At 34.0% G+C, this 18,433-nt stretch overlaps 1 protein-coding gene across 2 annotated transcripts in view; it reads right to left on the bottom strand.

Annotated features, from left to right (window-relative positions):
* FSTL5 (follistatin like 5) overlaps nucleotides 1-18,433 on the bottom strand; it is a 305,571-nt gene that overhangs the window by 170,031 nt on the left and 117,107 nt on the right. For both annotated transcript variants that reach the window (XM_066317637.1, XM_066317638.1), the window contains exon 4: nucleotides 16,414-16,662. In XM_066317637.1, the coding sequence (XP_066173734.1) occupies nucleotides 16,414-16,662 (249 nt within the window). The remainder of the gene's footprint in view (nucleotides 1-16,413; nucleotides 16,663-18,433) is intronic.

Here is an 18,433-nt window from a genome sequence, read left to right as displayed (position 1 = left end):
TTTATAAGCACTACTGTATGTGTATCTGTCTGTAGAAAACTTCTGTGTTATTTTAGCCACAGATATTTTATCACTTTTACATACCACGTAATTTACCAGGAATGTAACTTTTTTCTTTTTTTTAATATCAACTCCATTAAAATTTAAACATCTTTGGATTTGCTATCACAAGCAAATTATTGTGCATTCTCTAGTAGAGTAAGACAGAAAAGGCCCACAGATATGTATGCAAAGTTATGAATTATCCCATAAAGACTGTGTGGAAGACTGTTTAAAGACATTGTTTTTAAATTGTGAATTAAGACAATAATTGCATATTTATTAGACTGTCTGAATTGCTATGACTGTCATAATGGTATGAGATGCATTTGAGAGTTGATACTGGATGTCAGTGGAGGAAATTGAAAATAGTTCAGTTGATAAGATTCTACCTTTAAGAAAATGGTGCTATTAAGAAAATGTTGCTATTGCCTGCAAATGCAGTTAAACCACTATTAAATGCCTGTACTTTGAGATGTATCCCAAAGCTATTTGATGTCTCTTCCTGCATCTTATTAGCAGACAAGAAAATTCAGATCACCAAAACATTTTAAAATGCTGCCCAGAGCAGACCAATTTTTATTATCAGCAGAGAAGATTATCAAATAATCAAGGAACATTTTTCCATAGGCAAGTCTGAACTGGTCATTTAGTGTTCATACTGATGAAAATACTCCCTGCAGAGATTCAAAAACAGATGAAGACTCAATCTCAGAAGCACAATAAAAACCCATCAACGTTCTTTTAAGTAAATCCTTTAAGGAAAATTTCCTTTAAAGAATTTTTTTTTTTTTAAGAAACAGATATTTACTAAGAGAAAGCTAAAATATATCAACTTCTCCATACTGAGACAGCAAGAAAAAGTGGAAAGTAAAAGCAGATGCAGAAGGAATGAGAAAATTTTCATTCTTCCCTTAACAACTTCTAAGACTTTTCATCTTCTCTCCATGTATAAACAGCAATGTTCTTATCCTCTTTAACTACGTGAAACTTTTTTCCTGCTCCACCCAAGCTTCTTACCATTTAATTTTTTTTCCAAAGCTAAAACTCACTGGTTTGGGGTCTTGTGGTTGTTTTCTTCTTGTCTGTTTTAAATATCATGGAAGTTCCTAAAAGAACTCATGATTTCCTCATGGTGTTTGTATCTCATCTCCCTAGCAGATCCAAAGGATAGCATACATTCATTGATCAATGGCTAATTACTACCAATTTCTTCTGGGTACACAGTTATCACTCTACATTTTAAAAAAATTATTCACAATCAGCAATTGTAAATCATCCTTCTCTTAAGACACAATTTCACAGCCAATGTGCCTTTGTAAACATACTAATATATATTAATGCACAAACATAAATTAAATACTATTTACTGATTAAATACAAATTTACTGATTTGCATATACAGACTTATTATATACATTCTTTGTGGGTTAAATTATCTCAAAAACTAAGAATTTTCTTCACCAGTTTCATGCACCAATTCAAAGGAGCTGGCTAGAAAACCCAGGCTCCAGCAACTACTTCACTATAAGAAGGAATATAGAGTAAAATTAGAATTTACACAGCAAAATGAGTTCACCATGTCCTGATTTTTGCAAGGGTTGAGTTAATTTTCCAAGCAACTTCCTGCAGTGTTTAGCTGCCTGCAAGTAAAACCAAAAGGATCAAAATCTCAGAGCATTACAATTCCTTCTACAGACACTGAGATATGATGCAGAAAAAAAGAAAGTTCAACCTTAAAAAAAAATTGACCAAGGACACCAAGAAAGACCAAGCAGATTCTGAATACCTAATAACAGAACACTGAAAGGTGTGATAGTAACTTCTCTCAACTGTCACATCTGTCATGTAAGAGAGGAAAAAAAACTCAGTGATGCAGTTTTCAAAATGCAAAACAAAGCAGAACAACAAAATTACCAGACTCAGTAAATATCTCTTTTGTATTTTATTACCTTAAATACATAGGAAGATGAAAGTTTCACATAATAGATGTGCATCCTCTTCAGGAGAGAATAAATCCCTCTGAGTCATTCTTGCAGAATAATTCTCCAAGTTAGGACTGTCTCACATGGAGCAAAACCCACAAAATATACCCAAAAAACAACAGTAGACTGAGACATACAAAGTCAACAGGAAATGGAATCCATCAGAAAATCTCTGTCCCTGTGTTCTTTAACAAACTAGTATTAACTCTGCCTGACCCTACACACTCTGCTGAGCATCACAATTCTTTCATTACTAATAAGCACAAGAATTCAAAGGAAAGAACACAATTCAATTCTCTGGCAATTGTAACAGATACAACATTTCAGAGGCCCAAGCCGTTATTCTCAGAGTCACAATTCAGGAATATTTAGAGAGCACACAGTAAAAAGTCAATGTTAGGAATGCGCCAACAATCAAAACACAGTGATTTGTTGAAATAAGCATACCAAATTGTGTATAGTCTTATCTCAGCATTCAGAAATACCTTGAGAGTATTCAAAATGGGTTGTGATTTCAATCATCTATGAAAGTCAATTGGTCAAGGTACATTTCATCCGGTTAAGAGAACCTTCCTATTTTGCTGAAGTTAGGAAAGCAATAAGAAAGAAATGCAGAAAAAATAATGAGATAATTGTAAAAGCTTTTACTTCCACACTGATAACCTTTTATTTTTCCAGCACCTTAGATCAGAGGAGATCTTTATGGCATGTCTGAGTACCACTCATCTCCTAAGACTGAGAGACTGGAGACAAGAAGGCCAGCCAATTCACAGACTGGAGTAGCCAACATTTGTATGCCATGGAAAATCATGAAACGCCTGTAGGATCAATTTTTTACAATTTATTTTGACAGGATTTCTGGCCTGACAGCTTCTTTTCTTTGTTCTCATCTTGGGGGTTTTGTTTCGTTGATTGCTTTTGATTTTTTCAGGGATTTGCTCTACTCTTATTTCCATTTTAACAATTCAGTTTCTCAGCCCTTCAGCAATTTTAAGTAAAGAGGTAAAAATTGTTGCAAATAACTTGAAATATTAAAAAAAAAATTTTAAAAACATATTATTTTTTAAAATACTACATTACGACGCTGCTAGTGACCAATCAACCTAACAGCAAAGCAAAAAAAGTAAAAGGTAACATAGAAGAGAAAATCCAAGTAATTCACCCTATTTTATTTTCACTAAAACTTGATTTTCAAAGTTTAGCAAAAGAACTCCATCTAGATTGGTCAAAATTGTGATTGTACTATATCATCTGCAGGATAACTCTTTTGTTCTAGTGAAAGAGATAGATCTCTCAACTCTACATGCTTAGCTTTTACAGAGACTTTTTATAATGACTTCATCGTCAATAAAGATTGTAAATAAATTCAAACTGATGACATTTCTGGGAAGTTACTAGGCCTTATTCTACATTTTGTAGGGATTAATCATCCTGGCTTTGTACAATTGCATCTACTCACATCTACACGTAGAAAATCTTTGTCCATCAATTTTCTGCCACTATTTTAATTAGAAAAAAAAAAAAAAAGAATTTGTATTTAAAATAATTTTTTTAAGTAACAATGGAAGAATTTTCCAAGAATATTCCTGTTAGTTTTTACTTCCACAAGTAATTTGTTACATTTGCATTCAACTCCTTGCAAAGTTAACCTCCTCTTTTCCACCAGTTCAGTAAGCAAATAAAAAGGGTTACCATATTAAAATGAAGCTATCTGACCTTCAATTGTAATCTTATGTACAATTACTCGCTTTTACAAGAGACAGAGAATTAAGATCCTTTATTGTTTGATTTATCCTGGGTCTTGTAGAAATAATAATAATACCTTATTCAATCTTCTTCACTGAAAACTCAAGTCCTTAAATTATGCATTATAAAAGAGTATTTAAATAATGCAAATACCAAAGCTTCATCAGGTGAACTCTGCATGAACATTTTGTGTTATCACGTTATCATGTGCCACTATTCACATTTCAAGAATTTGTTTAACTTCAAGTAAGGTTCAGAATGTTTTGTATAAAAATTGTATACAACTCAGGAAAATATACTTAGTGCATGTAGACTGAAAATGTATCTACAATGTGTCCTAGGTGTCACAGCCCTTTGATCATCTAAATAGCACTGTTTAGGAAAACAACCCTTTTTAGTCTACATACCCAGATTTTCATCTTCCAGAAGCAAGTATGCAAAACAGGCACCACAGACTGGCCCAATCTACTCATCATTCATGGTATGAAAAAGAAATATTATGATGCATGCACACATCCCATGAGACTTTAAAATGTCTTCACTGCTACCATCACCAATAATATTTGCCTATACAGTACAACAGGTATTTCAAAGAAATGAAGAAATTATTTTCTTTCTTCTTTTCCTCAACACTATTTTTGGAGTGAAGTGGGAGAATTTTTAGCTGATATCAAAGTCATATAGGAATGTATAGGTTGGTTATACAAAAAGAATATCAAGGCTCCTCTAATGGCTATACGTATTGTGCCTAGACTTACACTGATTTATCCGTGAACTACAAAAATGAATAAAGTTTGTAAGCTAGTTTATAACTAGCTATTTCTTTTGTACTCCTCCATCAATTGTTAACTCATGACTTAACCTGTTAACATCCTTCTGTCATTGGTATATGTATTCTTCCTGCTCTCCACAGCAGCATATACCTATACCCAAGTCCACTGAGATCAAAAGATTAATGAAAATGTCTCTATTTATTTCCAGAGTCCAATATAAGGAGTAAAAACAAACCAAAGCCCCAAACCATCATAACAAGCACATTAAATGTCATAGGAGTCTTCTGTGATGTCTCCTTTTCTTTGCTTTTTTTTCAACTACCTATTCTCTACAAGTACTGGACATACACAAAGCAAGCCTAACTCTACTTTTTAAAAAGCATCAACAATTACAGAATACTTCTAAGTTTTTTCATATTTTAAAGGAATCATAAAAGAAAATATTTTAAAAATTAGTTAAACTGTGAGATAAATTTCCATACATACAGTATAGATAAACCTCACAAAATATAAGTGAGGAACTGCCACCAGTTGTGATGTTTGCCAAATCAGCTAGATTTATGTTTCAGGCAAATCCTGAGACCATTTCAGAACAACATTCAAATTTAAGTCACACTATTGGTACAAACAGTGTATTTTCAGTTTTCTCACATTTGGGGGGTGAGGATATGTGTGTGGTTGTTTGGTTGGTTTTTGTTGATTTTTTTATGTTTTTTTTATTTTAAACTTCTAACCCAGTATTCACTCCCTTGGGCTCCCTTTTACACCTTTCATCCTTGCAATATAACAAATATTCATCAATTGACTGATTTCAATGAACCTAATCTTCATTAGACTCAGTAGGGAGGATTGAATTAAATCCTGAGATTACTGAAATGATAGTGTTAAAGAAACTCCCATAGAAACTAGATTTTCCCTGTCCCAGAGCAATCCTTAGCACTTCAGGATTTTTTGTAAATGGAAATCTGAAACATAACTTTAAATTTTCTTAAAAAACAAATGTTAAGATACTGTAAAATGAAAAAAAGCATTAACATCTTTATATACTGTATGTGTCATTTGTGCTCACTCAAATATCTAATTTTTACCAGTTTCATAATAATACTCATTATTATTAGGGGCTTTTAAATCTTTTACCAGTTAGGTGTTTTTTCCCCTACATGATTTAGCACAAAAGTATGTTTTTCCAACTACCATTGCTAAAATGTCTGCTTTAAAACTTCATCATACAGTAAAGAAGATAGATATATTCCCAGTGTGGCCATTCACCATCTGCTTAAGCAAATACACTTCAAGATGCTTCTACAATTGTGATAAAGTGACAGCAAATCTAAGAGCACATAGAGCTCATATTCTAAAATGATGATTGTACAACTATAGTTTGTATCATAAGGGACCAATAAAAATCTTTATGTTCTGTTTGAACGGCAAGGACTTGTATAAAAGAGAAGACGGAATAGGAAAATAACAAAGAACTGATCCATTCAGCAGTTGTCTTATATTTGGAAGCACTAATGAAACTTCTTGACCACAATTAGTATTTAATACCGCAAGGATATTTTCCCCTCTAGTAGATTTTTTTTTAATGATATACAAGGCTTGCCACTTTACTAGATCCCAGGAGTGCTTTTTTCTCATTTTCCAGGTGGGATTAAGAATATAGAGTGCTCATGATTAACAACACTTCTTCTATTCTCTGTGAATTTCGATTTTTATTCTTCTAATTATCAAAGTGATAACTGGGAAATGCTAATTCATAGCTTCTTCCTTGCACAGTGAAATATCCTGACAAACAGGCTGAATACTAAGTGAAAATTTGCAGTTTTATTAGTCAATAGCACTTTTTCTATTCTGTACAACAAACATTATTAGACAGATCTCAAATCTGTACTAAAACACTGCAAATAGAAAAACTTCAATGCACTGCCTGTTTACCAGAACTCTTAGTAATAACCCTGTAGCCAATACAGCTAAGAATTCTACTGCTTTAAGGCCAGCATCAGCAGTTTTCTTTGGCATAAATACATTTTCTTGTAGAGATTAAGCAGACTTGGTCTCTAAATGGTGAGAAGAAAAAAAGAATGTCCACCATCTGTTCCAGCCCTGAGGGAAGCAAACTTTTTTGGCAGTATATAGTTCAGGATTTAATTACACCCTAAGCCAACACAAATACATGCAAAAATATAAAATATCACTCTTAGTGAGTGGAAGTTTTGTATAATTTTACTTTAGTTTATTTCTTAGGGCTACAGTTTAACTTATTTTTGCTGTAAACTGTTTTCCTTTATTTCTGTTGCTTGCTTTCAACAATTTTCAATTAAATCAACATTATCATTCCACATAAAGAGAAAGCTAAAGGATTTAATTGGATTTCATCACTCAATTTATCAAATTTTATTTACCCTCTGCATGAGTATCAGCAGAAGTACATTTGCTAAGACAATGAGAAAGATTAGTTTCTTCATGAAAAGTAAAAACTTCAAATAATACAAGTTTTATAAATTTAATATAAGTCATTATAAATAATCAGTAACAAAGCTCTGGTTTCAATGACAGCAAAAGGGAGAAGTTCAGAGTCAAACAAGAAGAAAAGTAAACTAGAATGAGGCAAAACCTAACTATTTTGATTTACTAAAATTAATGTTTTAAAATCAGTTTCAGCTGGAGGACTCTTTGGACCATTCTATATTAATTTAAATATGAGCCACATTTGTTTTATCTAAGATGAAGTCTGATAATATAATCTACTTAAATTGCACATTATGTCAAAGAAGTATTGTGTAATTGACAATTCCATGACCAAAAATGTCTAATTGTATCACTAATTATACATGTCTGTCAAACTTGAATTATCTTTTGCCTTCAATGTTTTTTTGCTACAGAAGTAACAGTATAAACTGGTTACAATGATATAATTTTTTTTTTTTCAAGCTAAGGTAAATCCAAACTGCTATTGTATTGTATATAATACCATGCATTGTATGTGTTCTATTCAGTGTCAAGTCCTGGCACTAAATACAATATATTCAATGTTCATCAAAAACATGTTACTTTATTTATTTTATTTACCTGTCTATGACAAAACTGACAGAGTATACTGCCCAAATCTTCTTTAGAAAGTGCTTGTGGCTACTTTATTTCTGCTTGCTTCTAATACTTGTTCATACCATAACTTTAAAAATTAAAAGCATATTAACATGATAACTGCCATCACAAGCATGGTGGCAGGAAGCTTTCTTTGTTTTGTAGTCAAGAGATGAGACAAACCAAAGGGAAAAACTTGAAGTCATCTAGGTAGCAATCTACTAAGACCTGTAATTTGGAAGCATCTGGCTGTTGCATTTCATTACTTATATTCTGCACTATTAGATTCCAAGAAAGTTGAAAAAATAGAGGTGAAAAATATTTACAGATATTGACAATTTGCCTAAACTAGCCACTGTCAACTGAGTAGATAAAGTTTCCTTAAACCAATTTCATTTCTCAGGTTCCACTAGGGCACTACATACTAAAAACAAGCAAATAACCCTGAAAAGGCAGGGTTAAACTAGTTAAACTAAACAGTTTAGTTTACTGTTAACCCCACATACCATCCTATTTTAGAAGAGAATAAATGGCAAACCACAAGAGAAAGCTTTTAACTTACAGGTTTTATTCACTGTAAATTTACTTACTCCATCTAGCTACTAGAGCCAGAAATGGAAATTGAAAATAATTTTCACATGCCTACCTCTTATCAATATATTCAGATTTTGTAAAAGAAGCTATGACTTTTTTGAAGTTGGTATACCATAAACTAGCCAACTTGAATTACAAATATCATGCCAATGCCTTCTATATGTATCCAACTGCTAATGATTTTTAAAGGCCAAGAATATGTTCCATCAGAAAAATTTCCCACAAGACCAAATGATAATTCTTATGTTATTTAATTAAAACTTTTTCAAGTTTGCATTAGACCAACCAATGTTCAGTAGTTTAAGACTTTGCACTTACTCTAAACTTAAAAATTATGTTTCTCTTTTAAATACCTGAATACAAGGCTCCCTTTATTTACTATAAATTTATAACAAAACACTTAGTTGATTTATTGCATAATAATTTTCACTATCCCATACCACCAATTTGAGTTAAAAAATAGTTCTTTAATTATTTTGAAGTACAAGTAGCCATTTTGTCACTACATTATGCACTATTGCATAATAATCTGTTTTCTTCCAGTTTTAAAAACATTTGCTACCCTCAATACTAGGCAATACCAATAATTACTTTAGAATGTCATAAAAGAAGTTGGGCAGTGATTTTTTTTTGCCTCTTCTCAAAATTTCTATAAAGGCTATTTGAGCACAGAAATTGAGACATGATCTGAACCATAGCTGTACAATCCTCGTACTGCTAGGAACACATCAAGACTTTTCTGACAGTACCTAAAATCAGGATAGCAAAGAATATTCTACCCTGCAAGTGGCACTGCCCTATCTGCAGGCCCAAGTTACCAGGTTTGAAAGGAGAGCACTAGTAGAACTCTGTCCACCAACTACACTTCGCCAGAACTCTGCTTCTGTTTCTCTTCCTCTGATCTCTCCAATTCTTCCTCAACAGTACCAGAAACTACTGGCTGAATTTTAGCACCATGAGCTACATTCTGCTTCTTCAAAATCAGGTTGAAGGTTTAGAAGTAAGGATGTGTTTTCAGAAATGCCTATCCATAGAATGGTTGAGGTTGAAGGAAACCATAAGAAATCATCATCTGCTGCTTCCCTGCTCAAGAGGGGCCACCTAGAGCTGGTGGCCCAGGACCACATCCAGCCAGTTTTTTAATATCTCCAAGGAAGATGATTTTACAGTGTTGGTTGTCTGATTCAGTGACTTGGCAGAGACTTGAGAATGCAGCTTCCAGGTTAATACAGCTTCTTTGAACAGACTCAATATCATTACTGGAAAAATTACAAGTTTTAAAATTTTCTACCAGTGAAAATCTGTCCATAGACCCATTTCTTTTTAGGATATCAAACAGCAGTGATGATCTTACAAGAAATTTTAAACTTGATTAACTTTGTACAGAGAAATCTAGAGAACACTAACTCTTCATCACTATATGAATGTAGAATACAAAATAGGTTAGAGTTGATTAGTAGATTTATCCCAGCATTGAAGGCATTGATATACAAAGATTGGGACTGCTCCAGACACTGAAAATAAAGGATGTCTTTGCAGTATATCTTAAGCCAGGCATTAAGATATGGGGCCAGGAGTTGCCCCACTGTCATTGTCTCATCACATGTTTTAAAGGCATGAACTCAAGGTAAAGGTGGAAAGAGAAGATAGAGTTCAAGACTTTATTGCAAAGGGATACAATATCACCAACAGTGGTGAAGCAGGGAATGTTGAATGTTTACTTTTAATTTAAGCTTTTTATATGTATGTTCTCATAAATATCTTGAATTTAGCTTCACTCTGCAGATCTAGTGGTAGATATTACATATGCTGGCCTTGCATGCCAGTTGGTTTAAGCAATGTAAGACAACACTGGGGAATTTAAGAAATATTTGAGACAAATCTTGCACAGATGTTGGAGGAAAACTCACCAATTTTCCAAACCTCATGAGCAATGGAACTCAGGAAAATTAACTGTGTGGGGAAAGCAGAGTAGAGGAACAGTGCTAAAATTTACTATGGTTTGAAAGGGTATTGAAAAGATCCAGTTTTCTATTTGCTATAGCATCACTTTCCAGCAAAGCATTGAAAGAGGTAGCTCATCTGCCATTAACAGTGATTTTTACCATCCTGTGAATGTGCAAATACTTATTTTATCTCTCCATGGATTCAGGATTTAATGCTAATTTCTTAAGTGTCACACTAAAGTAAAGATATGTAGATAGATCATGGTCTGCATCATTAATCTAAGTCTAATAATACCTATGCACTGTCAAACATTTTAAGTTCAAGCAGAGTTCTGAAACCTTGAGTTCTGAAAGATGTTTTCAGATTTTTTTCACTATACAGCTTGCGTTGAACATACTTCTGGAGTGACAACTGAAGCTTGACACTTTATTGGTAGCAACCTTAAGAGTATATACAGAAATTCAGCCTTTCAGAAAAAATGTAATAATGATTTTTTGAGAACTTCAACAGAGAAGCCAACTGATAGCCAAAGTAAAAAAACAAACTCATCTTAGAGAAAAGTTTTTGCAATGAAAAGTCTGGATTGATATTCAGATTAACATATCCTAATTTCTTTTGAAAGATGGCTAATGATCAAACTTAAATAATGTGTTTATGATTAATATAAAAGACAAGATGAAATATTTCTAGAAGTGAAACTAAGATGACAGAGATTTATATGCTTGCTTTTGAAGTATATGAACATCAAATAAGATTAAATAAATCAGTGCTTCTAAATGAATGTGCCAATATTTTAAGAACCAGTCAAAGATCCCCTAGGGCACAAAACAAATACAAACAAAAATTTTAAAATTACCACCTTTGAACTAACTCTGTTGAAGTCACTGTAGAGACTAGAAAGGTATCTAAATCTTTTCGGTGGGACAGTTAGTATTTAGTTCAACTCATTCCCCCAGCCCTATTTAAAAAGGAAAAGTCTATAGGCTCTCCCCTACTCTTTACATTCTGTTGCTGAAATCCTATGTAGCTTTTACTCACAGGACCTGCTGTACGTCACACCAAAAGCTTTCTTTGAATTTGTTCCTGCTTTCTTATTTCATAATTTTTATTTCTTTTCTTGGAATGCAAGGCAGCCTACTCATATCTGCTCTTAGCTTGCCCTGATGATTTTGTAAGATGCCTTCATATCTTTTTTTAAGCCATTTACTACTTTTGGTCATTCCTGGTAATGTCTTCTGAACTTTTCCAGGTTTGCTCATACTCTTATCTTCTGCCCTGAATAGCTCAGTATTAGGAGCAAGCTTTCCAACTTATGTTTCTACTTTGTCTTTCAGGAACAGTCAGGAGAAAAGCAAATGTAGTATCATATTTATATATTTAGATACTTTAGTAATAGTAGTAGGAAATCTGAAGCTCATGGACTTTTTAACAGATGAAAATAGTCACCAAATGAAAATGAGACAAAAAAAAAGGAAGATAAGAGTAAAATAATGTTAGTATCATAAGGACATCACAGAAGCTACTTATAAGAAAAAATCTTACATATGAAGTAAACTTTATTCTACAAATATTCTGTAAAATTCAAAGGTATATATATTTGCTACATTCCTGAAGATTCAAAGCAAATTGCCATTTGTCATAATGACTGAGTGTATCACTGTATGGAAATAAATATAATGTAAAATACACAAGTTCAGGGTTCATAGAAAATACAAGATGCATTTGTCATGGGAAGTTTTTAATCTCTTTCTTATATTTACTGGACTGGGTTTAGAAAAATGGAGTAAAAGAAGTGAACACAAAAAGATTTAACTGAATCATAGCTTGACATCAGCTTATCTGGTGTCCTGAGAATGTGGCAAGCACATTCACAACCTAGTACATTGTCCCACATGAGTCCAACTGAACTTTACAGAAGCTGAAGAATAATTTTTCCAGCCTTCTAAATTCTGCACAAAGGCATTAATTTCACAGTGCCACTTGACAGAATAAAGACAAGGGTGGAGACATCAAGTGAAATAATTCTAGGCCATTTGAATCCCCATCCTCTGGGGCTTGTTAAAGGTATTGCTAGCAAGAGCCAGGGAGGGGTTAGTCAAGAGTGTCAAACACTGTGAGTCAGATGCTCCTATGGATTTTCTAACACCCAGCAGAGGCTGCTCTGAAACACAAAAGGTCTGGCTTGAGAACATCCAGGACACTGGAAGCAGAGAGCATGCAGAGGCCACCCACCCCCTGTATGCTCCTATGCTCATGCTCTTCATGATCTACTGACTCACCCAGCATACAAAAAAAGCATATCAGACTACCCAGCTCATATGGTCAATTTTTTAAATGTATAATCTAAGCTTCAAACTTTGAATTTTGATATTAATATTTCCTTTAGGTCATCATTTATGTTTGCTCCTCCCATCACAGAACACAGCCTTGTGGCACTTAACCATCTCTTTTTTCTTTTTTTTTGTTTTTTTTTTTTTCTCCTTGATACGAATATCATTCTTAGAAAGTTCCTTAGATCACTGAATGACAAAGCATTTTCTAAAAAGTTTTCTTGCTTTATTAAAATAACCTTAAATTACATTTTTTAGATTGTACAGGCTTAAGAGCTCCTCTGAAAGTGATTGAAAAATTTTCCTTCTCTAACATCCAATTACAGGACACTGGACTTTACCTGAGCAAAACAGAGGACTCTACAGGTGCACAAAATACTTCTAATTTAAATTCATAGAAAAGGGGATTATAAGTAATTAGCTTCTCTGTAGAATTCATTTTGCTTTTATATGAAAAGAAATTGAGACAATTTATTGACTAACTCTCAGGGTCACAGTTGACATCTAAACATCTAACCAAGCCAGTAGGAAAAATCGTTCAGTCTGATGCATCATGACATGCCAATAAGTAACTGAGGGAATAATTATAGAAGGAGTGGAGGGAAACTAATTTCTAATTTAGTATGGCCATTATCTTGATCCATGTGAAAAAAATAACATTTGCATAACAGTCTCAAACATCAAGGAAAAATTTTCAAATAATGTTTAGCACGTATTCCACACATATTTTGGAAAAAGGGGTGATTTAACTTGTTATGAAGGAAGAAATAAAGATAGCAAGTGACAAGGAAAAAAAGAGAAAAGGAAAAAAAGGAAGTAGTCCAATGAATCTGGAAGTAAATAAGCTACAATAAAAAGCAGATACTGGATCAGAATTTGAAGTTTCAGTTTAAAAAACCAGGATGTCAGCCAGAGTATCACTTTAACACAGCTCTCACTACCTCAAAATGTATTTATCAAACGTTTCAGAAATGGCTCTGTAAAGGACTTGATGCTTTTTGTCTGTGTTCTACGCACAGCTTAGCTAAAACACACATTTCTCAGTGATTTTAATGGAGTTTCAACATATAAGCCAAAGATCTCTCTCATTTAGCAAGGCAATCTTTAAACTCCACTTAGCATGTAAGTGTTTAAAAGAGCAATTTTCAAACCATTAAGTAGAACTCATGATGTTTGAGATCAACTATAAATCATTTGGTTACGAGATGTATTATTCAAATAATTATAACTACTATTGTAATGTTAATTGGTTATAGAGAACATTAGCTTTCAAAATTTTATTCTCGAGAAACCGAATGCAAGTGTTTTCTGATAAGCTTACTCATTTAAATAAGGTGTATTTCTCAGCTTCTCTCATCTTGAGCTCCATATCCAATCTAAAACTTTAAATTTCTGCATCAAAAAATATTTTCCCCTGAAGAGGGGAGAACAGAGAACACAGTATGAGGACTGGAGGCACAAATACCTCAAAGTGTGACCTTGTAAGAGAGAAAATACACACGAAAAAAAGAAAGCAGCTAAGTACACAGTAGTTTGATCTGAAAATCAATGATTAGCAATGAACCACAAACTAAAACACTTCACTGCTGTCATAATATAGTCATGGTTGACAGTGACTGTGCTATCATGTAACAGCATCTTGCAGGCACTGCTTCCCCTCACACCCTGCCCCAGTTCAGACTACTGTGAAAGCCTAAACAAAATGTTCATAATATTTGTTTTGTGATCTTCTTTGGATTTTTATGGTCTCAGAAACAGCTCCTTGAAATGAGATCATCTGTGCTAGAGGATGTCAGCTAAACTAACAAGGAGGACACGTGGCAGTGCCCTTCTGACACCATCAGTAGTGATGGGGTTCACCTTTTCTATCCAAGAGGAGCACTGTTGAGGGTTTTTCTCCTATTAGCTTTTTAATATTTTTGACCTGTAACCGGCAGAACCTTCAGTTTTATTGAAGGCAATCTTATTGAAGTGGTTAGCTTAGAAATGTTTTGTAAAAGAAAGAAATCATATAAAAATAACTTGACATCTTCTGCCCCCTTTACCATATAGATATAGTGGATGTTGGAAGACAGTTACAAAAGACAGAAGATGTTGGAAGATAGTCACAAAAGGAAACAATGCTTTAACAACACTGTGCCCTATTACAGCAATGAAGCAGGTGAAGTTAACACAGAAGAAATTGAGATTGATAGGCCCCATATACATGAAATGATATAAAGAAAAAAATTGGCCCATCTCATCTGTTTAACATGACTGAAGTCAACATAAGATGAGAAAGAAGGAGGAAAATGAAATATTTTAGATTCTTTTTAGGCATGTAGTTATAGCCCAAATTAGAGAATTTGAGGAGCTTGATAAAGAACAGTTTTCAGAAGGCATCATCGACAAAGTCACTCAGATAACCTAGTTCTTTACTGAAGACTAATTGACTAAAGAAAAACCTCCTTTTTTCCTTTTTTAATCCAGCATCTAAATCAGGTGTCCAAAGTGAAACACCATTCAGACACTCTATGGTCCACAGCAACAAGTGTGAAAGAAGCATGGTGAACTATAAACAAAGATGAGCTACCAAACTTAAAGTAACCTTTGGATTATATTTCTACCTGAAGTACTGTCTCCATTCCATAAATAAATCTCTCTTTTTCTAAGGGGAAAAAATGTAGCAATGCTATAATTTTTCCCACACATGCTCTGAAACTATGTGTTTTATGCATCATACTAAAGAACTGAAATTAGTCCCATACATTTAACCATTCTGTGGTTTTCTACTGTCACTTCTTCTATCAGAGTACTACATCATCAGAGTTTTTTAAAAAGAGATTGTGATTGTTAAGATGGAAGCATTCATGTTTTGTAATTATTGCATAAACCATTCCTTACAAGCCTTACATGTTATATTCCTAGAATCTCATTTTAATTTTCCACTAGTTCAGAACACATGCTGTGTACTTATGGCCTATATATTGTGATGATGTATCAATTTTATACAGCATCCACAGTTAGTTTTGAACGAAGTTCAGAAGACTTCCACACTCCCAGTTCAACCTATGGATACCTGCACCTCAGCATGTTTTGATGAAGTTGCTGAGCTTACCACGTTTTCAGGAAGCACTAGAAAGACTAATAAAAAACAGACTTAGTAAAAAATTTCCCATCCCACCAAAGTCATCCAGCTTTTTTTAACCAGTGAAAACACACTCAAAACCTGTCAAAGTTGCCACAGATATTCAAAGTCTGCACTGGCAGAGTTCCAGAAACCTGCAAGGTGTGCTCAAATTATACAAAAAAGAGAGCATGTTGCAATTGTTGACACTGTCAGCATAAAATGCTTAGCATGGGGTGTATCTCTCAGAATTAAGGCTGGCATCCCTTAGCATTAAGCAGATTAAAAAGTAACTAATCTTGCATGTTTTGATGAGTACACAAGTAAACTTTTCATCATCCAACCTCAAAGCAAGAAAGACCAATTTAGCCAAGAACAAGCTGCTGATCTGATCTATCAACTTGAACACCAAATATAGGCGTAGGTCCTGCAACCTTCCAAAATCCCTCTGAAATCCTAAATTCTGTTTTTCCTGCAACAAAGATGAATATCCTTCAGGCTTTGGGATATAAGTACATTTAGATGAATGAAGTCAGCAACCACATTTGTAAAGCAAGCTGCCATAGATTAGTTTCCAAGAGACTACTGGTTTATTCAGGTTAAAAAGCAGCGATTGCCCACAGCACTGAGTATAAACAAAAGGAAAAAAAAAATCCATAAGGTATCTCTGGAGTGCAACACTTACTGTATTAATTTTTCAAGTGATTTATTCACTGTACACTCAGTGCAGACGCTATAGAGATTTAATTGAACAGCTTGAAAACACATAACCAATAGCAATGTTCCAGATATTGTTCAGCCATGCTTACCTTTAAAGAAACAGTCCTCATTGTGTACAATGGTGATCTTTTGCTTTTTCAGACAGGCAGCTCTGTGCACTTCACAGTGGTTTTCATAGAATTCTCCATCAGACCCACACACAGGTTTGTAATGTGGCTTGCAGTGCTCCATGCACAGACACTCGGCTTGGCCAGTCTTCCCATTCACAACACAGTGTCTGCCCAGACCACAGTACTTATTTTCACATGATCCAAAATGGCCATCCTGACCAAAATACCCTAAGAAAAAGGGGGAAAAGAAAGAGTTTTTATTTAATAATTACATTCTGCTTAATTACATGCAAAATACAAAAAGGACTGAATTGAGTAAATGAAGTCTACATCTACTATGTCTTTTGTTAGATCCCTGACTAATATTAAACATTGGCCAGCCTGATGTTAAAAAAATTTAGTCTCTTTATCATGACCTTTGTACTTTTAATCATTGTTATAAGCTAACTGTAATTTAGAGCAAGATCTAGTAACAAAAGCTACTCTTCACTAAAAATGCATAGTAAATCATGACTTTTTAAATGTATTTTTAAGTTTGTCACAGCAAGATTGCTATACTATTGCATGCAATTGAACAATGTATTCTCTAGAATTTAGACCACAGAATGTCTCAAATTGGAAGGGACCCATAAGGACTAAATCTAACTCTGTGGTCCTTGCAGGGCTGAGTACCTGAATCTAAACCATGTGATTAATAGCATCTTCCAGAAGCTCAACAAACTTTGACAGGCAGATCAAACAGACATTCATACATTGAGATTGATCCATGAGAATAAATCGAGCTGAATCAAGGCTCTGAATCAGTATGGAGAATTTAAAAACAAAAAATGACAAAACCTCTGTGGTGGCATTACAGTGACATTTCAGGAAACAGAGCATGGAAGAGCAGGACTGTTATATCAAGTGAATGGTAGTGAGAAGGAGTCACATGAACTTCTAGTGGTATCTCAATGATGAAAAATGTGATTTGGATAGCAAACAGAGCTTTAAGAATGCTGCAGTAGAAATAGAAGAGTTTCTGCTGGCCACAACCTTCAGTTCCTTCTGCTCCTAAAATAAGGAAATGGATTGTCTACATGAGGCTACCAAAGCCAGATCTGTCCACTTTCTATCCTATCTGTGCTGCTGCTACCACATAAGATAAGCATTGCTGTCAGTAGCAGATCTCTTAGTGAAAAGAGAAGTTCTGTGCACAGTAATATTTCCCTACTATATCCCCAGTTTCCATTTTGACTGCCATAGAACTAAATATGGCTTCTTGGCAAGAGAAAGTGTATGATGTGAAAATGATATGAAAATGAAAGCAGAATTGTCAATTGCAATTACCAATAAATAGGTTTTCTGATAACATAATTGTGTCATAAAATATATATAAAAATACTTAAATGTCTCCAAATGTGGGAATAGACACTGCCCTTCACAGTTCCTTAATTTTATTCTCTCACTTCGTACTCCTAATATCCAGAACAAACACCTGGTATTCTAATTCCTTGCAATACTTTCCTTATCCTCACATCCCAGCTGAATCCGTCCTTGGCTAACCCATATAAAAATAGCATGAAGAAGCAAATGCATAATTTGGTAGAAATTTGGTTGGATTAGATTCATTTTCCATAGTGAAGTGCTAATCTGTCAATATTATAGCTTGACACACATTTCTTCAAGTCAGTAAGAATTTATGTTCTTCACTTCAGTGGCAGAAATAAACCACTTTACTCACCACATTTTCTTCTGAAGCCTATGGGTCTATTAGACAACCATGCTTTGATTTCTTGCTTTCTCACACAGCACAGATTTTCTAGACAAATGTACTACAGAAAGCATACAACCATGAAATTTGGCTCTAATGACACACTTTCACTATATTACCTGATAACAATTCTTAGCACAAAGTTGAGAGGACTACATATTCACCTCAGCTGTTGTATGGCTGATATAACTATGACGCAGTGATTTTTATACCCATGAGTTTTATACAAGACTAGACTGATGGTGGTTT

Source organism: Sylvia atricapilla, chromosome 4 (assembly GCF_009819655.1).
Source record: "Sylvia atricapilla isolate bSylAtr1 chromosome 4, bSylAtr1.pri, whole genome shotgun sequence".
NCBI classification, from domain to species: Eukaryota; Metazoa; Chordata; class Aves; order Passeriformes; family Sylviidae; genus Sylvia; species Sylvia atricapilla.
The sequence above is the reverse complement of the archived record's forward strand: the minus strand, read 5'-3'. Positions and strand labels throughout refer to the sequence as shown.